The 22,591-nt window shown below is 43.2% G+C and overlaps 1 protein-coding gene and 1 long non-coding RNA gene across 16 annotated transcripts; one reads left to right on the top strand and one right to left on the bottom strand.

The window, feature by feature from the left end:
- Nucleotides 1-135: 135 nt before the first annotated feature.
- On the bottom strand, nucleotides 136-22,234 carry PCBP2 (poly(rC) binding protein 2). 15 transcript variants are annotated; one of them, XM_032348400.1, is made up of 15 exons: nucleotides 22,125-22,234; nucleotides 19,609-19,751; nucleotides 19,011-19,034; nucleotides 18,887-18,919; nucleotides 18,408-18,524; nucleotides 16,618-16,749; nucleotides 15,285-15,413; nucleotides 14,203-14,289; nucleotides 12,243-12,335; nucleotides 11,035-11,076; nucleotides 9,715-9,787; nucleotides 9,169-9,207; nucleotides 8,180-8,235; nucleotides 7,086-7,255; nucleotides 152-570 (listed from the first exon to the last, which is right to left on the bottom strand). In XM_032348400.1, the coding sequence occupies exons 2-15, from the start codon at nucleotides 19,675-19,677 to the stop codon at nucleotides 534-536; spliced, it is 1,101 nt and encodes a 366-aa protein (XP_032204291.1). In that variant the 5' UTR covers nucleotides 19,678-19,751; nucleotides 22,125-22,234; the 3' UTR covers nucleotides 152-533. The 15 variants fall into 15 exon arrangements, with proteins under 15 accessions (XP_032204302.1, XP_032204298.1, XP_032204299.1 ...); XM_032348401.1 differs by having other exon boundaries at nucleotides 8,180-8,232; XM_032348402.1 differs by having other exon boundaries at nucleotides 14,203-14,277.
- On the top strand, nucleotides 2,285-5,138 carry LOC116593853. The gene is made up of 2 exons (XR_004286972.1): nucleotides 2,285-3,364; nucleotides 3,770-5,138. It is a non-coding gene; the product is annotated as an uncharacterized LOC116593853 (long non-coding RNA).
- Nucleotides 22,235-22,591: the final 357 nt, after the last annotated feature.

The following is a 22,591-nucleotide window of genomic DNA, read 5'->3' as shown; positions in this document are numbered from 1 at the left end:
TGGATTGGTAAAACAGAAGAAAACATCTTAACTGGAATAAAGGCTTATATTCAAAACCCAAGCAGGGTCCTTGTCCTTTGAGGCATAAAAGGTGCAAAAAGAACAGCAAGACAACAGGAATAAAACCCACATGAATCACTGTGGCATCCAGTTTCTATTCACAAAGAAAAAGCTCCAGTCCATCTTTTAATTTTTTTGAAAAATTCCTGACATTACAGAACTAAACTGAAATGTATTAATATTCCACTCTTACATTTCCATGACAAACAGAAAAAAAAAAATTCATGAGCCAAAAAAAGGGGGGGGGGGGAGAAGCTTATAAAACTAAATATGGATCTCAGCATTAACAGCTGAACAGAGAAAGGAATTAAAACGCTTTAATTAAAAAATCACGAGTGGATGATAAAGTGTGTAGAAACTGAAAATTTACAAACTATTTAAAACCTGGAATCGCTGACTGTTCAGAAACTACACAGATGGATCATGGGTGGTGGTGAACAGCAGAAAGGGATTATGGATGAATCTGCATTGTTCTAGCTGCTCCCCATGCCACCCGTCTCCGAGGAAAGCCTGTAACACAAAAAATAAACAAGAACTCAAAGTTAGTTTTTTGAATGCCCAGCTGCACCTCTCTGAAACTTTCAATGTCAAAGGAGACATTTTAAGATTTTTTGGATTAACCTGTACCATGACTCTGAAACCCCTGTAATCCAAGCTTTCTGAGGAAAATTATCCCAGAACTAAAGGAAATAGACTCTTGTTACCAACTGTGGGGGCTCCTTTAATGAAGTGCTTTGGAGTATCTGGGAGATGTTAGATGCTTTCCAAAAATATGCCACACACTAAAACCTCCTCTTACAGGGTCCTACTACACAGAAGCACCTTTTCTTTACTGGGCTTATTTTAGCTCTTCCCAAGCTACTGATAGAAAGCAGTTTAGGAAACCTTTATCTGAAAGTAGCCTCATGAGGCTAATATTGAGACAGAGCAACAGAGTCACAAAGTCTTCCGTCCTGGGTTTCTCTAGCATTGTGAAGAATTATTCCACTAAGAGATAATAATAGTTTTAAACGCTAGGGGATGTTAAAAAGGGAAGAGCAAGTATACTAAGTATAAGAATTACACCCAACCTATCGCCTTCAGACTTAAAAAGCAGAAGCCAACATGTTTCAACAATTCCCTGGTTCACTCTAGAAGCTCCCAAAGCTTTGGGCTCCTCAAGCTAAACTCTCCATTCAGACATACCCAGCCAGCTACAGTGCCTTTCTGTCACAAACAGATCTTATCACTTGAGGTCCTGGAACCCAATTCTGAACTCTGAAGGACTGTTTAGGTATTTATAGCCTGCTTCACTGAGTATTACACACCCAGCAAGTTTTAGCCCCCACTCTGAATAGAACTAATTGTGTAAGACTCCATTTCAATTCATAAGTTTATTTCATGAGGCTTTTCAACTAACTGGCATAACCTATTTGTGGTATCTAGTCAAGAACAAAATGAATGGTATTCTGCCATCTCTGCCTTCCACAACAATGCAAAGCCAAGGTGGTGGGGGGTGAGGAAGGACAACACAACACCCGAGAACCAGGAAACAGGTCCTTCAGCAACAAACTGTATGTAAGTCTAAAATGGTATTTCTACCCCAGCATAAAGAGGGAATAGTTAGTTCTTTTATAGGGGGCAGATTCTCGCCAATCTCAAAATAGGATGACCTAGGGCTACATAATAAACAGTAAGTCCTGAACCTAAGAGTGGTGAGGAGTGAAGGTTCAGGATGGAGCTGCTGGAACAATTCCGGTCTAAGACCTAAAAGAAAATTAAGTTCATGCAAGAAGGTCATGGTACTCAGGCAAGAAAAAGAGCTCAAAAAGAAGTATCCAGAATTTAGGGGCTCCTGAGTGGCTCAGTCATTAAGTGTCTTCCTTCGGGTCAGGTCATGATCCCAGTGTCCTGGGATGGAGCCCCACAAGGGGAGTCCCTGCTCAGCTGGAAGCCAGCTTCTCCCTCTCCTACTTCCCTCTGCTTGTGTTCCCTCTTCTCGCGGTGTCTGCCAAATAAATACAATCTTAAACAAACAAACAAACAAAAAAACCTATCCAGAATTTATATACAGCCTAAGCAGTGACTAAGGCAGGGGGTGGGAAGGTGGCAAGAAGGGAAAACCCAACCGGAGTACCATGCTAAGGACTCTGTAATAAGGACCACATAGGGAACTCAAAAAGTTTTTAAAAATTTACCACCAATACCCCTGGAGATCATGGTGGCACAGCTGGCATCTGCCTCCTTCCCTGCACTCCTCCGTTAGAGAGCACTCATTAGGTAAAGAGGCCGTCTATTCAAGAACTAGATAAAATAAAAATCTGGTCTCTAGGGGGAGACGGTACAGGCAGAATAAAGTCCTAACTAGAGAAAGAGTTAGTTTATTAAGGGAGAGCTGGACCATATGAAAAAGGAGCACCAACAACTAACAAGAGGAAACTATCTGGACAATGAAATGAAGGCTGCTCCTCTGTGCAAACTTGGGACAAGGAACACTAATTTCATAGGCCAAATGTGGGACTGAGAGACTACAACGCCATGAGATAACATGCTGCAATACTTATCAGCAATTAGGTTTTTTTTTTTTTTTAAATACTGTAAACCAAATGAGATGTGAGAAAAGGTCAACAGAAAAAAATCTCTCATTATCTTAATGCCCTAAGAAGAGCCATATGCATTTAGGGTGAATAGGAGACCATGCATGAGAGGCCTTCTGCCATCCCACCTACAGCACTTCTAGTCTTTTGTGGAGAGTGAGCTGTGGTTTTGGGACAAGGAAAATTAACTTCAGGGAGATAAAGTACACTTGAGTTAAAAGTGAAGCACAAGTTGTTAGTGCAGATTAGTCACTCATGTGATCTGTGAATTTAAATTCTCCAAGGCTTTTTTTAATCTGGTAAGTGAGGGGACTGGTGAGTTACAGTTGATCTTAAGGGCTCCTTCTAAATCTAAGTTTATAATTCTCTACTTGTGAGAGGGCTGGTGGGAGACAGAAGCAGGAGCAGGGAACGGAAGGAAGGGTAAAGGAACTTGGTAATCAGGGTGGGTATGGGATAACTAGTGAATCCTGTCAAATTTCGGATGATGTTACAGGCTGGTTTGTTCAAGATTTACCCAGTGTCATAGGAAGAGGGATACTTCTCATTCAGAGAAATGCAGACAAAAGCCAGTCAACTTTATTAGACTTTTTCCAATTTGCCTTCCCATTCTAGGTCAAGAAGTAACTTCTTTATATGTATGCTCTATAAAAGATTCTCACAGTAACCACTCACCAGAGGCAACAATCCTGGGATGCACCCCCTTGTTACCTGCTGCTGTTGGCAAGGTAAGGGATTTGAGAAGTCAGAGAAACTGGTCTTTCACTAAAGCATCTTAATGCCAATTAAGGAAGACCCTCAGGCTGTAACCTGCTACTGGCCCATCTCCTTTTGTGGGGAATGACAAAGGACTGCTACTGAATCAACCAGGGACACAAACAGGCCCAAGTCCACGTTCCAGACTCCCTAGTTGAGCAGCCACAAGTCACAAGTGCCCACCCCGTCACCCTTCACAGCACACAGTCAACTAAAGTTCTTACTGTGGCAACTTTATTACAGCTAGAAACACATATCTGGCCATGACGGCCTGCTGATAACTTAACCATTAAATAATTAAAAAAAAAGGGGGGGGTTAACGGAGCAGCTTTTATTCATTAACACAGAGCCTAACACATTGTTATATTGCAATGCAGAATAAAGCTACAAAAAAGTAACAGAATGAAAAAGAAGAGCAAGAACTGTGGCTCTAGATAAAGAATTCAACAAGTAAGACTCTGAAACAGGCACTCAGATGAAATGGCCTAACCCTAACCCCAGGTTACCATTACCCCCACCCCCACCCTGTTATGCCCCAAATAGTAAAAAGGAAACGATCACAAGCTCACAATTGTTTGGTTCTCACCAATGTTAACAAAGAAAAACAAAATGAACCAAGAAGTACTTGAGGGGGTACCTCAAGATACTCAATCAGTAGGGGGAGAATCTCTGTTTCTCGCCTTTCAGTTTGTTAGTTACACATGGCACGGCAGAGGTGGTGGTGGTGGTAGCAGAAGCCCCGGTCCCCTTAGCAGCAGACACAACATTTAGAGCCAGGAGAGGGATGGGTTTCATGCCAAGCAGACTGGAGACACAAGGGGCGGTCGGAAGAGGGTTGGGGAGGCTGGAGGGTGCGTCGGAGGTCCCCGCTGTGGCGAGCGAGGGGGTGGTGGTGGAGGAGGAAGAAGAAGAAGAAGGGGTGGAGGGTTGAGAGAGGTTGATGCTGAGGTGATCAGGGATCGTGACGGAGGCTGCCTGGGAGGAGGGTTTAGCGTTTTCTAAACTGTAACAGAGGAAAAAAGGAACAAAAAAAAAAGGGTGGGTGGAAGGGAAGACCACAAAAGGGATAAAGTACAGGACAAAAACCGCTTGTTATCAGTTAAGTGCCTCTGGCTGCAAATTAGGAAGACCTAATACCAACTTGTGATAAAATGCCCCTCTTTCAGTCTGTGTCCCACCCTCTAAAAAAACGTACACTTTACCAAATCCCATTCCACAAGGCTATATAAAACTGTTATGGTGAAGAAAAAGCAGACAGACTGAGAAAAGAAATCACACAAAACACACTTCCATGTATCTGACACGTGGATGCAACCCAGAAGTCAGAAAGAAATGATTTCAAAGTAGAAAATGAAAGAATATTCAGAGCAATCTCCGAACAAGGAACAAAAGTGTTACACTCACCAATCCCTTGAGAAGGTGTAGAATATTATTCTATAGAATTAGAAACTTTCCCCCCTAATGCTGAAGTGTGCTTCCATCTTCTACAACAAATGAACCAATGTACCAGGATGGGAAAGGACAAGAAACCGAAGTAGGTCACTAATTTCAACTTGAAAGAATGTAGCCTTTTTAAAGAAAAATGCTGAGAACAAAAGTGTAGATAACAACTAGGAGAGCTTCCTTTCTGGTAAGAGGTGGGGGTGAGGAAAAAAAGCCCTTTCTTTTTCACGAAACATACTTCTCAAATAGACCTCACAGAACTGAAAAATACTCAAGCACTCCCGAAAAACTCATTTAAAAAAGTAAAAATACGCCTCAGACTCCTGAAGTGAAGTCCAAATAGCCTAATGACCAGCACCTTCCGAACGCCCACCCATCTAAGCCAGAACCGCAGTATTTGTCAAAGACTGTCTGGACAACCTAGCCACAAGATTAACTCTTCAAGGGCAGGGCCCCTCCTCTTAAGATTCCATTTTGTTTACTGAAGTCCAGAGACGTTACAATCCATAAAGCAGGAATAAAGAAAGGACCCACACTGACAGAGTAAGAGCGGAAATGCTCAAAATCCATTCCTGAAAGCTGAGAAATCTTTCTTGCCTGGTAGTAATAAAACCAGCTCGCTTTTGGATTCAAACGTGGCCAAGATGGGAGAGTGAAGATTAAGTTTTGTGCATGCATAATCTCTGCTTTGGTGTTAAATGAAGCCTCACAAAGTTGTGACCCAAACTCATAGTTTGGTCAGTTTCATGAAACGGGACAACCCTAAATGGCCAGCCATCCTCCAAGGAGGATCCTTGGAGAGCAACTGAATCCAGAAACTCAGGTGGACATGTTCTGCTTCCTTATGACCTAAGGTCAAACAAGTTGCTTCCATTTAAGCACTACCTGACAGTATTTAGTGTAAGCCTACCCAAGCAGAAGACAAGAATCCCCACCTTCCAACAACATGAATCTCACCACCTAAGACCTGCCCTGCCCATATCCCAATTAGAAACAAGAAAAACCTTTGCAAACAGCCTCTACACAAAGCTTACTACCATTTCCTAATGAACATGAAGAATCTGATGTGCTTGGTAGCTGAAACAGATCCAGACACATGAAATCTTTCCTACATAGATACTAGTCAATACCTCAAGGCATTATAAAAGGCTTAGGGCAAAAGTCAAAACCATGGGGGAACTGATAAATTCTTAACCAGGAGATAAAAGACTGGAATAATTACAAAGTCAGTGTAAGCAGAATAACAAAACAGACTTCACACTTATGAATTCCTTTCCCTTGCCCTAGATTCAGGAACTCAGAACACCTTCTATGCACAACAGAAACTGAACAGTTGTGACAGAGAGTAAGTGAGAACTAGACAAAAATCTACAAGAGAAAGATGGCTAAGCCCCCTGGGGAAATGGACTGCTAACCCTGGCTTAGCATGTTAGTAAGCAATTAAGATCGTGACTGAAGCATATGTGCTGAGAAAGCAAGAAATATGAATGCTTTGTAGGATGCTCCCCCCCCCGCCCCACCCCGACTTAAAACAGCTCCACTTTGGCTGTCCTGTGCAGTAACATCAGCTAGGTTTGGGTGAGGAGAATAAAACCTCAGGAAGCCATTATGGTATGAGATGGTGGCAAAAAAAAAACAAAACAAAAAAACAAGAACAAAAACAAAAAAACCCAAAGAACAGGCTAGGAATTTCTGAAATAGTCGTCCAAAACCTGTGCCTCCCCTTTCCCACAAGCCCTGAACAATGGAACACATTTGCAACTTTAGAAAAATGTATGTTTTCAGAATAAATGGTAATCACTGCTTCCTAGAAACTGCCTTGCCGTCACATTACTACTTCATTATCCTTACTCCAATTAGGGCACTTTGGAGACTAACCTCCATCTGTAAAATATTGGTCTAGGGTATGTACGGCAAGAGACCCACATCTGCTTCTTAGTATGGATGCTCCAGCCAGAGCACTATACGCTACTAGTGAAAATGTGCTCCACTGTTTCCGTGCCTAAAACCGTCAAGTCAAATGCCAAGCATTCTATTCCCCTCCCCCGAACAAATTTATTCCAATCTTGTTACTTTTTCTGCTTGCTACACTAAGAATGGATCAAAGCAGGGCAAGACTTTATTGCTATCTCCATCCATCCCCACTCCCATCCCCCAAATACTCCCACCTTTAATACACTGTTGTTTTCCCCAACACACACATTAATGTGTTACCAACAATAAGACAAAAGGTAGGGAAGGAACACTTACCTGACATTGATTAGGTATTGAGCCAGGCTAATGCTGGCAGCAGATCCAGTGATGGTAACCTGCCTATCAGTAGATCCTTCCACTGGGTTCGCAATTTTGATCTGCGCCCCAGACATCTGACGGATCTCATTGATTTTGGCGCCCTGACGCCCGATTATGCAGCCAATCAACTTAAGAAAAGAAACAAGGCATACCAAAATTAGGAGATGCATGGCTAGGCCCAAGAAGTCCATCCCACCCCTCTAGTCTTCTACAGCTTGGATCCACAATAATGGTAACTGAAACTACTATCTGCATCTTACATACCCTACTCACATACTCCTGATTAAATAACTTGATTCTAGATTGCATCTCCAAGTCTTGCCCTATTTTGTCCGACTACCACAGGTCAGAGCCAACTCTTAGCTCATGGACTCTGAGGAGCATTAGCTCATTTCCTAGAGTACCAATCCAAAAACAAAATAAAGCAGAGCTAATATGCTAACAAATCAGTTTCTCATGGCTAGGGATAATAAAGGTCTCTGGTTTCTGGCAACAAAGATGTCTAAACTTACCATGCTAAGATTACCATTTTCACATACTGCTAAGAATTCTGCCTAATTTATAACGTTTTTGCCTTTGTGAAAAAAAAAAATGGCTATACATTCACACTGTCCAATACTGTAGACACTAATAACACGTAATTATTGAAAACCTTTAGTGTGGCTAGTGAGATTGAGAAATTGATATTATTATTCTCACAATTCAAACAACCACATGCAGTTAGCGACTATCATGTTGGACAGAACATTCATTCAATGGCCCCTCCTTTAAGGATAAGGCTTCGGATCATCCAAGAAACTAAAGCCAATGGGAATTTGTATCTGAGACAAAAATGGTTCTTTCTACCTCATGATACCTCAACACAACAGTTTTACGCATTTTCTCCATCAGTTTTTATTTATGATTCTACATGCTTTTAAAATGTTTAATTCGGGATCTGGAAAAAAAAAAAAAACAAAACCATGTCCTTCCCCACTAGGCCTCAAGAATGGCATGACACTGTATCGACTCTTCTTATTTTTATCCCATGCAACCCTATTAATCATACTCACATCATTTGGAATGGTGAGTTCATGAGAAGTAGTCTGAGCAGATGCATCCAAACCTGCTAAAAGACAGAAGAGAGCAAGGAAGTTCAATGCATAGCAAACAAACCCCCACTGATTTGCACATAAACCTAACAGAAGAAAACAAACTGGAAACCCAGCATTGGCTGTTGGGATTCATCACTAACTTGGAAGCCTCCAAGGAGGAAAGAGGGGGAAAGGGGTACAGAAATAATGCTGGAAAGGTTCCTCTGTAAACTCAGAAGAGCTGATTTCATGCCATTTCCTGCAAAGCCCAGCCTATTAGGGTGTTAAGGGGATGGAAGCAAGGAGCAAGGGAATGTGGTAGGACCAAAATCTAACCAAATCCTTCTGCACTGCTCCCCTTTTCTGCTTAAGATTTCCTGCTGCTGTTGTGTTCCAATTTTATTTCACCTGATGCTCACTAGCACCAGTGCCAATATCATGCCTGTTACTGGGTAACATGGACTTTTGGCAGACATGCAGAGTTGCTTTAAATATACCTGTATCAGATTAACACCTCCCCCAATCCTAACCTACACTTCAAGGTCAAAGAAAATGAAATGGCAGCCAGGTGAGGGAAGTTCATTTCTCCAGATTTATTCCCTGTCTTTCCCTCAATTGCTCAGTAATTTGTTCTGGTTTTTATTGTTTTCCAAAGAAAAAGAAAAAAAATCATATCAGCAAACACCCATACCCATCAATAATACTAACACCTGGAGAGAACCAGGCTGGCTGGCTAATTCTCAAAGCTAGTCCTACTCTCAGCTGTGGCTGCTAAACTCAACATTTTTAGAAGGGGGTTGGCCAGATCCATCAAGGGACCCTCAGGGGCACCAGGCCCACCCCTTTGCTCTCTCAGCTCCTTTCTGCCATGTGCATCTTGCTGGTATGTCATGGGCAGTGAAACAAGACTCCCACCAGTTTATTAATATAACAGTAGAATACTACAGATTTTTTTTTTTAATCATTACCCCAATAGCCTTTCACCTCTGGAGAGCTGGATTCAATGCCTGTTAAGATACAAGTGAAAATGAGTTTGGTGGTCTCATCCTAACCCTATCGGACAAGTTATTCCTTATACAGAAAAAAAAGCCCCAAAAACAAAACAAAACAAAACCAAAAACCACTACACAATTTGGCACAAATGGATTTTCTACCCAGATCTCTGAATAGCTGGCGGAGAGAAAGGGGGTGCCAATCAGATCAAAGGGGCAGCAGTGAGGATGGGAAGAAATATCAGCCTACCCTTTGCCTGACAAGCATCCCCAAACCTCACCCCAAACCTTCCAGGGCCTTTTTTTTTTTTTTTTTTTTAAAAAAAGAATAACTCATCCCAAATGAAAACCAAGTTAACAAACACATTACCTCCTTCGGTTTAGTGATAGAAGACAGGCAACTTTAAACCAGCAGGATGCTGGGTAACGAAGTATGTTTTAAACAGATGCCAAACTGAGACCTTGGGGCTGGCCTCTGTCTTGCACTACACCTTACAGAAATAAACACTGAGGTATCCATACCACTGAATCCGGTGTTGCCATGCGTCATGGGAAAATGAGACTGTTGCATTGCCAACTGGTGCAGCTTGGTCAACTGCAGGGAGGAAACAGGAGAGGCTGGCATTAGAAGAGTAACAGAGCCAGGGCTCAAGCACATTCAGACTCGAAAATGCAGAGCTCCTGATCCCCAAAGTTGAGTCTACCACTAAAACTACAAAACAGAGTAAAGATGGGGCTTATATAACCACAATCCTGGAGGTGGGCAGAATATGAAGTTAAGGGTGAGAAGTAGAAAGGGCATCAATACAAAAGAATGAATGCATCTTGGGTGTGTGAAAAGAAAAGCAGCAGCACCTGCCCGACAACCATCCCCTTGTGGGCTAATAATGAAGGTGTTTGCAGCCATTGCAACAGTTGCCCCAGGGACAAGCACAGACAGGCTAGGTAAACAAACTGTGCAGTGGTGCTAGGGAAAACACACCATGCAGGGTTGTCAGTACTGGGACAAGGGAAGGAGATGAGAGGGCAGGGAAACTGCAAGAAGAGAGATTAAGATAAAACCAAACTGGGCTCAGCCCCACCCCCACACCCAGTGGGTTTCTACAGCTAATTTTCTTCACCTATACAAACTATCCTGGCTGTTGTAAAACAATCCCTCCTAAAGGTTACTTCCCTTCCTGCGCCAAGCACTGACCAAGAACCAAACCCAACTTCCCAAGTCTAATGCTCAGCACCTGAAAGGGTTAGTAATGACAGAGAAAGTGCAGAGACGAAGTCTGAATATTAGCGCTTTTAAAAAGGAGTGTTTAGTGGCAAGAAAGGTTTTTACTAAGTTGAATCCCCAAATATTCAGCTTCTTATCCCTCCCTGTGCAAAATAAGCCCCTTTCCCACCCATGCAGATGCTTTTTAAATTGTCACCTCAAATTGAGAAGTACCCAAAGGACAAGCCCAACCTCCCACTCCCCCCACTCATGGAAAAGACTCTCTGAAGAGATGCACAGTCAGTCCATTGTCAATTTAAACTGTGCCCTGGAACAACAAATGACAATACAGCATGGAACTCTTTCAGATAGAATAATATGGAACATGGGGTAAAGCAGAATCTAATAATCTGCTGAATTCCAATTTCCAGTGAGTATGTCAAAAGGCAAACAAGGTGCTACTGTGGCCCTGATTAAAGATTATTTAAGGGCCAAAATATGGGGCTCATTTCACCTTGTGAGGGAAACAATACTGTAAATGTTTAAGACCCAACTCACTTCTGCCTATATACAAGAGTGAAAACAATTTTGGATGGGAGAGGGAGCTTTTCAAAACAAGAAGCGAAAACAAAACTTACATCTGGCTGTGGAATGGCATACTGTCCTTGAATGGTATAGGCCTACAAAAGGAGGAAAACAGTTCCTATTAAAAAACCAATCACGGACAGCCACCCAGTGGGAGAAGGGGAGACGGATTTCAACTAGCCAGGAAGCCAGAGTTGAACTAGAGATGGGGGAGGTCAGAGACTGAGGCAGTTGGTGATATCTCATAATCACAGTGAGGCCTGAGTTGGCCGCCTTTGAAACCTAAATATGATGCCTTATTCCAGGAAACCTATGAAGGGAGCCATGTTCCCTGCAATCAAAGGCAAAACACACGTTTCTTAATAGAAAGGTGGGAAGTGGGATTAAGCAATGCCTCGACTGACCAAACCCCCTTCTTTTCCCTATATTCAACACAGCCTAGGAGGAAAATGGTCTCTTCCCTCAACCACCCCAACCCTTATATACCAATCATGGTGACATGAATGATTTGTTTTGCACAAACCTGCGTGACATATTTTGAAACACTTCCCTTTCCCTATCTTTTTTTTCTCTGCATCTGCCTAAAGACCTTAAATGCACTGGAAGCTAGCTGAGTACCTAACACTAGGGAGCTGACCACAAGAATGCAAAATAAATAAATAAATAAATAATGAAAACAAATTATTGTGTGCTAAACCCTGCAGCACCTTCTCCCACCTCCCCCTCCATAAAAGGCACTTGCAGCTCCCACTACACCCTCCTCCCCCCACACCATAACCTCCAAAAAGGGAGCTGGGTCTTCAGGGCAACGGGGTGGGGGACAAGGAGAAGGAACAAGAAGGGAGGGGAAGGAGTGGCTGGTTAACGGGATGTGAAGCTTTTCACATCACAGTGGCCAGTACCCCCAAAACTGCACCCAGGTTGGGGTAGAAGGTGAAAATGGGATAGGAAGAGTGGGAGATGGGGAAGAGGGGTTGAACAACAACAACAAAAATAAAAAAAATAAAAAAATAAAAAGAAAAAAAAAAAAAGAAAAAAGAAAAAAAGGAAAAAAAGGGAAAAAAAAAAAGAGAGTTGGTGTTACCATCTGGTGGGCTACGCGGCCTGTGTGAAATGAGGTGGGGGGGTCAGTCCAGGTCCCCGTGGACAGGTGGTGTCCACAGCACAAAAATCACCAGCGCCACTGGCCCCCCGCGTGTTGGCAGTCTCGGCTGAGGCGGAAGGATTGAGTGAGCCTTGGAGACTGAACATCCCCTCTCACCTCTAGAGGTGGTCCCTCCAGGTCAGGGTTGAGGCACATGGACGGGGTGGTGTGGGGAAAGCTCGCACTGTCGCTGCCTGTGCTGTACCTGTCCTGTGGATAAATAGAGGATTTCAGTCTCCAGGGCTGTCAATCCGGCACCTTGTCACCAGCATGAAATTCACACAAAAAAAGTTGTTTAATTTTCTCTTTTCCTTTAAAAAGGAGCTCACGACACAATTTGAAACGAGCTGCAATCAGTGAATTTAAAAAAAAAAAGTTACCTTGTGGCAGGTATCACACTGCACAATTGGACTATTTTCAGTAAGAATGGAGGGATGGGGCAACAGAGCTGATGCCAGCTACTGGTCATGTGGGATTAAGTTGAACCCCTACAGAGCCCACTTTTGTCACAAAGGAACAAAAGATACAGGTCCATCTGTGGACGTTGCATGAACCAGTCCATTTAAAAAGGCCATGGGAATAATCAGGGCCACTCATGAAAGAAGCTTTAAGCCTTTAGAGGGTGGTCAACTGAATAAAGGGGGGAGGGAGGGAGGGAGGGAGATGGGGAAGCAAAGAGGTAAGAAGTGGGAAGTGGAAAGAGGAGGAGAGGAAAGGAAAGGGAAACGAAGAATTATAGAGAGGACTGCTGCTACACAGCATGGGATTCTTTATAATCCCAAACGGGAGTGGAAGAATCCAGGAAGAGCAGGAACCTAGAGTTCCTGGGGAGAAGGGAAAACTCCTAAGGCTAAGCGTCCTTGCTATACTGACTCTGGGCCTTTGTTTATCCTGCTTGTCTATCCAGACTTAACAGAACCCTTTAACCAATCCAGTTTGTAGAAAGCAAGGTACTAAACTGTCTCAAGGTTAACACTGCAACATGATTTCTTGCAAAAGCTCCCAGAAGCACATGACAAACTAAGTCCCCAGAATCTTCTTGTTTTATGCCAACTCACAACAGAATGTGAATGAGATGGACTTCAAGTTTATGCTTCCCCCAATTCAAACAAAAGATGGAACTAACTGAATTAAGTGTGCTTTTAACAGGCCAGCTCCTCACTGGGAAAAGGCATTTTGAGCAATGCACCTGCTTAGGAAGCCACCAAAATGAAGATCTCTATTTCATCCTGAACCCCAACATTTACAAAACTGACCTACCTACTCCTTAAATGCTAACCAGCAACGCATAAAACTACCATGATTCTGATCCATGCTCCTGTCATAAAAATCTAACTTCAGAATAAACCATGTGCCAAGGATCAAGAGATTAGGTGGGTGAAGTAGAAAGAGGCCAAGGGGGTGCTTTGGTGTTCTTACTCTAACACCAAAGGTCATAGCACCACAGCCCAACATGCTCTCCCCCTTCTATTCTCGCACACTGAACCCTCACCCCGGCTGGTTTCAGTTATCCCATGTGGATTCAAACCAGCGTTTATAAGGTTAAGAGCCTGGGAAAACAATTCACTGGAGTTTGGGAGTGAAGGGGTAGGAGTAGGGGAGGTGAGGTGGGGGGGAAGGGAAGTTTGTAGGACACTCAAGTTTAGGACCCCCCAATTTTGAGACCACCATCCAGAATCTCCTTCAGAGGTCCAGTTCTTTGGTATTTTTATTCAGACCTCTAAAGAACACCCCACACATAAAAAAGCATGGATGGGGTGCGGGTGGGGGGGACAGGGAGAGTAGTGGTGACACCAAGGCAATTTAACCCTTTCTTCTAACCCAACCCACCTTAAATCACCAAGTAAACTCCCCCTTCCGAGTGCCTACAAAACTCCCATTGTCTGCTAAAAATTAAGTAAGGGCTTGGCATTCATAGCTTTCTCCAGTACAAAAAAATAAAACCAAAAGCACGGCAAACTATGGCCAGAATACAGGTTTCAGCAAGCATGCAGAGTGGCCTGGTGTGCTGCTGGCAAAGTTGACATTTCAAATATAATCCTCGTTCATTCTAGCCCACCAATAAGAACTTTCTTACCTGACCACCTGCAAAGATGACTGGAGAACTGGACGGCTTGGGCCGGTACGGGATGGTCACGCCCTTCGGGGGGGACTGGGAGAGAGTCAGAGGGGAAAAAAACAAAAAGAGATAAGGTTTCAAAGCTGCTTCAGCTGTGTGGCTTAAGCTCACACAGATCAGTTAAATTAAAAACTGTATTAATTTCCATCCCTTCACCTACCAACGTTGTCTCTGGCTAGATCTAATCTCAAATCATCTGTAGTTATTTGCCTTTAAAGCAGTAAGATGGGTCCGTGGACTACACAGCTCACACTAATTCTCATCAAGGCAGATTCCCCTGTAATAATTTACGCATTATTTCCACGTTTTCAAGTGAACCTAATGAACACGACAAACCTCTATGCGTACGTATGTAATCAGTGATTAAGTATCTTACATTCTGGCCTACGTAAAAAATGAAGCCAAAATAGGAAATGAAACACTCCAGTATTATCCCTAGGATAATACAGACACTGTCAAGAAATAGTTCAAAGGTTCAGTCAACATTCTGAAAATTTTACTTTCCTTTTTCATGCAACATGGAATGAATTCCCTAACAATTCTGAAAAGATTTTCCCTTAATTCTGCTATTCTAACATATGCTACCAGGACCTCATAAACCATTCAAAAACATCACTATGGGTCAATTTTTTCCCATATAACTATCTTGTTTATAATCCTGCCTTAAAACACAAAAATTAATTTGAAGAATGCGTCAAAACTGTTCACAGCCAAAATACTGTAATCCAAAGGCAACTTAAGTCAGTTCCTCAGAACCCAGTTACATCTTTGGTTCACTCAGTCCAAGTAGTCAATCTTCCCCTACCAACCCTACTAGCATTGTTGTAAACCAAAAGTTCATACTGCTTAACAGTTTCTATTTTTGCTCAGACTGTAAGAAAACTCAAAGTTGGGGGAAGGAAAATATGAACTCAGGGAACCTCTTCCCCACCCCCACTGGAAGCTTCTAACAGCTTCACCTAATTCTAGTCTTACTAAATATAGAGCAGTCTGTCTCCCTAGAATAACCCCCCATTCTCAGCATGAGCCTGAGGGCTTACCTCCAACATGACCACGCAGATCTGTTTCACACACTCAATGATGGATTGCGGAATGCCAGCAATAGTGATGGCCCGCTCAGTTGAGTTGGGGAGCATATCCCCTGCCACCTGGACCTGAGCCCCTGTACTCTTTGGGGTAAAAAGAAATTTTAAAAATCAGATAAAAACAGCTCATACTCTTCCAATTCCCTAAGCAGCAATTTTAGAGTTGAACACTCAGTAGAGATACTTATCCCATCTCCTATTTTACCCTTTTTATTCTCCCTTCCCACTCTTCCCTTATTCCAGATAGGACTATTTAATCACAGTTATAAATAAATTAGCCTCTGAAAGTCAAGAATAAACCTGAACAACAGCCTAAATTTAAGCTGCTCTCAAGAAAAAGGCCCTTCTAGGCAGTTTCCTTTCAGCTAATGGTAGCTTCGCGGGCCATCAAACAAAATCTCCACAAGTAACACCAACTTTTCATTCTCTTATTAAATAAATATTTTTATCATGCCCATTCTGTGTGTCAGGAACCATTCAAGGTTGCTTGAATATATAAAACCAAAATCCCTGCTCTCCTGGCATGTATGGTCAAGCTCCTAAAAACTCCTTTAGAAGCCACTCAAATTTCATTCCAACATCCAATTTAGTAACTCCCAGACACTATTAAAAGCTTCCATAATTCAATGTAAGAGCCACAATTTAAAAGGGAACACAATTACAACTGCATCCTACTATATCTCCTTATTTCTCCTTGCTGTTCAGTAGGAGTTTGGCCAAGGCCAAGAAGGTATTATATATCAAACTTTCATCTTCTTAGATATGAAAAAAACTACGTAGTATGGTGGAAAAGTTGCCAAATTAAAAAATGGAAACGGTGCGCCTGGGTGGCTCAGTCAGATGTCCGACTCTTGATTCCAGTTCAGGTCATGATCTTACAGGATAGTGGGATCAAGCTCCATACTGGGTTCCACACTGGCCATGGAGCCTGCCTGGGATTCTCTCTTCCTCTCCCTCTGTCCCCCCAACCCCCAGCACAGTACTCTAAAATACACAAAAAACAAACAACAAAAACAAAAGAAACCAGGTCATGTTCACCCATTAGAAATTCTGATTAACCTTCTGACTTCTTAGGACATATGAATTGTTAAAAAAACAAACAAAAAACCCCTACATTTTATGTATGTATCAATGTTGTCTTCCCAATCCATCCAGGAATGTTACTTTAACAATATTCATCTCAATATTGTTAATTCATCTCAGTATTGTCTCCTAGCCATACTAAGAGCTATTAACAGAGAAAGCCGTATTTATAATAAATATTTTGAAAACAACAAAAGTTACGAACCTCTCGTATTTCCTTGATCTTGCAACCACCTTTCCCAATGAGAGAGCCACACTGACTAGCAGGGACCACCAGCCTCAGGGTAACTGGGGGTCTACTGGCAGCTGTGCTATTGGTCATAGAGCTGCTGATGTCCTTCAAAAAGAAATTTATCAGAACAAAAGAATATAAGTTTCAGCAGATCCCTGAGACCCGGAACTGCTATAACAGAACTGTTTTAACCTAATAAGGGAAATATGTCATGATCTACCATCAGCAAAAGTTCAAATATTGCCTCCCCACCTCCCAAAACAACTATTTCTGAAAAGATAAAAACATCTACAAATTTCTTCAGGGTTAGCCCTAAATATAGTTTCCTTCATGGAGGGGTAAGATGGAGTGTGGTAGGAAGCAAAGTGATTATTAGTTCTGGAAATTAGAGCTGACTGCAAAGTAAAACAATTATCAAAGTCAAAATTAAATAAAACATTAGAAGAAAGATGAAACAATATAATCTAGAATATTCAAAGAACCAATTCTGCTCTACCAGAAAACTGGGAAGATTAAATTGTGTATTTCTACTATCATTATTTTAATTTCTTGGTAATATTACCATTATACAGATAATAAAATTGAGGCCAAGTATTCAATCACATCTAAAAAGCTGGAGATTTTTAAATTAAATGACTGTATTTGGCTCCAAAGCCCACCATCTTTCCCATAACAATATGCTACACCCAAAAAGTCATGTTTTAACCTAGTTAAATTTAGCCTCCTGAGGATTAAGTGGTGTAAAACATCACTTCTCAGCCTAATCTCTATGTAATAGCTAGACCTGGAAAGTGCTTAAACATAAGCCCTTAAAGTCAAGGGCAAGTTAAAGTATGAATAGATCTTCTGAATGTTTTTTAAGCTTCAGGATCTGGATTAGCAGGGCCCTGCAGGTCAAAAGATAGCATTTCTGATCTTGGCCATGATAAAATTTCAGGCACCATTAAGTATCCAACCACCAACTCAAGCAGCAGCCAACAGCTCTCCTCTGCCTGTGGTGTCAAATGCAGCATTAGCACTAACAGCATTACTGAAGAAGGGGAGGAGGCAAATACAGGTCTGACACAACATTAGCAGACTCATTTTCTTAAAAACTTAACTATACCCAAGGTTGAAAGGTATCGATTTATTCATACTATACAGTAGTGTTCACCAAGGCACCTAAAGAAAGCACATTTAGATTCACTCAACTATAAATCAGGAAATGTAATGTTGAGTAATACAGTACTGTCATACCTTCAAAACGGTCAGTCAAAAAAAATGAAAATAAAAGATGCTAGTTTCTCACTTTTTTTTTATGTTGAGTACCAAGTAATAGTCAAGCAATTTGTTTTAATGATTCAAATCACTTAATGGCCAGATTTGGGGGACACTAAAGTGGAGGAAGGACTCATAGATATTTATGACCCATTTTTTCCTTGATTTAAAAGTTCTCAGAAAATGACTAAGCTGTCTAGCACTTTAAAAGGAAGACTATGTGGGGAGGGGTGCCTGAGTAGCTCAGATGGCTGAGCAGCCAACTCTTGATTTCAGTTCAGGTCACGATCTCAGGGTCCTTGGATCGATCCCTGCGTGTGGGCTCTGCATTCAGCAGGAATGGGCTCGAGGAGTCTCTCTGCCTCTCCCTCTGCCACTCCCCTCCTGAGGGTGGGCATGCGTGCGCGCGCAAACACACACACTCTCAATAAAAAAATGAAACTTAAAAAACACCCGAAAGTAAAATAAAACAAAGACTAAGTGCAGAATGAGAGGGAACAACACACCTCTTCCAGTTTGTCAATGATCATAGCAAAGGCTTTGAAGATCGCGTTAGTGGGTCCAGCCAAAGTGATAATTCTCTCAGGACAATTCCCTTCTGAGATGTTGATACGTGCACCACTCTGGATAAAAAACAAGGCCGAGAGGTTAAGTAAGACAAAAAGATCTGAGTATATACAGAACAGCCCCCCCCCCCCCCGATAAGATAAGCAAGGAGCTGCCTATGTTATTTTGACTGAAGGCAATTTCAGCATTATTTCAAACACTTGCTCATGTTTGTCTTCAGACTACAGTAGCTGCCTTAATGCTTGAGTGAACTAAGACACAGGATCTACATTTCCCAGCATACTATATGCTGTTACAAATAACCAAACCAGAAAAATACATTTTCCTTTTGAGACCTTTCCCCTTGCAATCACTCATTAATAAGAAAATTTTTGCCTTTAGAACTTAACACTCCCTTAACTCCCCCCACATAACTTACCTCCTCACGCATCTTCTTAACTGATTCTCCTTTCTGTAAGAGGAAAAGTCAAGAGTGAGCCCCAAATGCTATTTCAACCCAGACTGACTAAACAGTAATTAGAGTTGAAGTGAAACTGTCTTACCTTTCCGATGATACTGCCAACTTCCTGCAAGGGAAAAAACTAGCATCAAATAAGAGGAAACTCCAAGTGTTCATTATTATGAAAAGGAATTTTTAACTGTTCGAAGCAATGTGAAAATTAAGATTTATAGGAAAGGGGACTGGGTGAGCTTTTTCTTGTATTTGCTCAAAACATAAATGAGATATCCCAAAATTCTGAATAATGAAGCAGTAATAATTAAATGCTATTGTGCTTAAGATGTTATTTTTTAAAGTACCATATACATCACCTCCCACCCCCCACCTTAAGTTTCCCAAAATTGTCAGGGCCAAGGAGATCTACTTATCACAAGCTATAGCAACCTCTACAGGCAAAACCTTATTATCCAGATATGAGACAGTCTTTGGCTCCATCCTCTAGTTAAGCCTTTCCTGCTCAGTGGAGCTTCCTACTAAAGTCTGTCCATTTTCCCACTACACTCTCATCTACTCTGATAGAGAAGAGTGCTAACGCCAGATGCCCCACAGTGCTAATCTGATGAGCTCCAAGATGCATGCCCTCTCTTCCTGGCCTCTCCCTGAGCAGTTACTATGACCCAATTTCCCAAGCTGGTGCATACCTTTCCATGCATAAGTAGCCGGATGGTGAGAGTGACATTTAATCCACCTTCAATCACACCGGTGTCCATGTCGAGCAGTGTTCTGGGGAGCTGGACTTTGAGTGGTCAAGTCTTTGGTCACTGGTGGGGGTGAAAGCCAAAAACTGAAAAGCAAACATGACCAAAATCAGAAAGGGAAAACAATAGGAGAAATAGTTCCTAAAATCATTTTCACCATTATCAGTGTTTCCGGACTCTTCTCCTTAAATGACAACCTATCAGTTGGCAAGCCTGTGTATACCCAGCACAACTGCACTAATGACAACCATTTACAGCTCAGGTTCTGTAGAGTATGGAAGACGACTTTTCAGTCTGCTCTCCTTAATGGCAGGGTTTCTGCTGACTCTCAGGATGAGGATTCCTTCAATCGGCAATGGTTGTAAGGGAACTGCTGAATGTGCACTTGTCCTTCAGCAGAATAAGCTTTGACATGATACAGAAACACCTGGAAATCATGAGGCCAAACCTCAAACTAATCAACTAGAGAGAGGCAGATGACCTTTTGCTTCTTTGTTAGGTAGGAGCTCAGGCTGAAAGCTAGAAGACACTAAGTTTTCCTACTCGCAACAATTTGTAGCTAAAAAATTGAGATGTTTCTCACATTAAAATTTCACATCTTGACAGATGACACCAAATAATTTATTAAGTTTTAAATCAATCATCTCACTGAAAATGGCATTATCTATGAAAGCCTTCTATGAAGGGTGGGATTCCGTATTTCCCTTTGGGAAAACATTCAGTACATTAAGTACAGCCCGAGTCCTTTCTTCTATCCCCTTTCCCAACCCAACTTGATAACCACTCAGGTTTGAAAATTTTCCTTGCTTCTGTGTATTAACCTTTGTTACTACTCCATCTATTCAAATCTATTAAATCTTGAATTTTCTTCCAAAAAAAACAATGGAAAAAAAATGGTATTGCTAAAAATTTATTGTAGCTGTTTTAAGCAAGAGCAGTAATCAACCTTTCCTACAAAGAAAGCTCTTTCCCCATCTAGCCTCTGAAACAATGTTCCCAATATTTCAGTTTTCAAGTAACAAATTACATGCAGAAATAGAATCTGGTTTTGGATATACCTTTTCCTACCACACCTCCTTAGGACCTAACAGCATTAGCTTTAAAAAGGTTCTCCAAAGTTGGTAAATTTCTCCAGTGACATTTTTAGAAACCATCCCTTCAAAACTGAACATCAATGACTCTCCTACAGCTAGTTTTCCTCCTTCACAAACCAGCCACCGTTTTAACTCTGCTCTAACACAAAGTCCATCCCTAAACATTTAAAAAGTGTTTTTAAGTTGCTGCCAGATCATTCTGTTTATGGCAAGCTGCCCACCCCCCCCCCCCCCCCCCGTTACCTCCAGAGCATGATTTAAAAGATGGGCTTTGCTTCCCCAAGGCACCTCATCCCCCCATCTTCAAAATAGAATTAACTGCTGGCAAAATCCCAGAATTCAACACTTTTCACTCATGAAAAAACAACAGTGCTGAGGGGGAGGGCGCAGAGTGGAAAAGGGGAGACAAGAGTTATGTCTGTAAGAATGACTTTTTCTTTTTAATGAGATATGGTACAATACTGGCAGTTTAGCTTATCTCCACTCAAATGTAACAGAAATCAATTTACAAACACCAGAATAACGCAGCTAAGAAAGGGCAAGAACACTGAAAATCTTTTAGAAGGCCATTTCGTGATTACACAAAGCTGCATTTCTAACTCCAAACATCCAAGAAATCCCTGTCATTTTCTCCTGACTGGGTCAATGTAAGTGTACCCAATCCCAGCAATCCAGCTGTTAATCCTGCAGTCTATTACCCCTTCTCCTATAAATAGCTCGGCCTGCGTCTGTATCGGCAGGCATTTTGTGATTTCAAAATTCGTTACCCCGAAAGAACGTCCTGAATAACTCGGTAACTGGGAGCCCGTTTACCCTTTAACTCCGCCGCCCCCCTCCCCTCGGTCACCCAAGCATTTTCCAATTAAAAAAATGCCCCCCCCATGCCTCCGCTAGAAAAAGGAGAAGGGAAAAAAAATAAACGGTTCGGTCGGGGGGGGGCGCTGCGATCCAGGGGGAGGGGCCGGACTAGTAGCGCCTCCTCGTGTGGCTGCGCCAGCGCCTGACCCCCGCGGGGAGCCGCGCTCACCCGCCCGGCCAGCAAGCCGGCCATCGCCTCCCCCCCACCCCCTTCAACCAACAAATCCACCGCCGCCCCCCCTACCGCGCGCGCGCCCTCCTTGACTCCTGCGCAGCCGCCACCGGGAAAAGGCGGGGGGAGGGGGGTAGGCCTTGCGCGAGGCCTACTAGGCCGCGCCTGAGCCAGGGCCTCGCGTGAATGGCCGGCCAGCCAGAGTGAGGGGGTAGGCGCTCACGCGGTACTACGCGAGGCCGGGGCTCGTGACGAGAACCGGAGCCCGCTGAGAAAGATGGCAAGAGTGGAAACAGAGCTATAGCTGGGGGCGGAGGGAGAATTTTGAAGCTTACCTGCAGGCGCGAGGCGACTGAGGGGAAAAGGGGAGCGGGCGGGAAGGGGAAGGGCGGGAGGCCGGGGGCGGAACAATAGGGGCGGGCGGGAAGGCGAGGGGGGCCCCGCGGGCGGGCGGAGGAGGAAGGGGGGGGTGGAGGAGGAGGAGGAGGAAGGGGGAAAGAGACCCCGGGGCGGGTGGAGGGCGGCGGAGGGCGGGCGGGCGGGCGGAGGGCGGGCGGGCGGGAGAGGGCGCAGGCTGCGGCTGCTCCGGCTGCTGCCTCTGCTGGTCTGGGAGGGGGACGGGGCGGAGCGGCCCGCTTTCAACCCCGCGCACCCTCCGACCCCGGAAGCGCTAACCGCCCCGGGGGCCGGCGAGGCGACTGCGTCGTCCAAACCTTCCCCACGCAGTGCGGACGGCCTCCCAACAGCCTAGAGCGGCTCCGTGGACAGCGTCGGCACCAGTGAGACAACACCTGGTAGTGGA

This window comes from Mustela erminea, chromosome 6, assembly GCF_009829155.1.
Source record: "Mustela erminea isolate mMusErm1 chromosome 6, mMusErm1.Pri, whole genome shotgun sequence".
In the NCBI taxonomy this organism is placed as follows: Eukaryota; Metazoa; Chordata; class Mammalia; order Carnivora; family Mustelidae; genus Mustela; species Mustela erminea.
The sequence above is the reverse complement of the archived record's forward strand: the minus strand, read 5'-3'. Positions and strand labels throughout refer to the sequence as shown.

Bases quoted from the DNA above. Each gene is read 5' to 3' on its own strand.
- PCBP2 (XM_032348400.1), bottom strand. From the start codon at position 19,677: ATGGACACCGGTGTGATTGAAGGTGGATTAAATGTCACTCTCACCATC. The intron at 18,525-18,886 runs GTAAGTTATGTG...TTTTTTATCCAG, and splicing joins TTAAGAAGATGCGTGAGGAG to AGTGGTGCACGTATCAACAT. The intron at 16,750-18,407 runs GTGTGTTGTTCC...TTCTTTTTGAAG, and splicing joins TCATTGACAAACTGGAAGAG to GACATCAGCAGCTCTATGAC.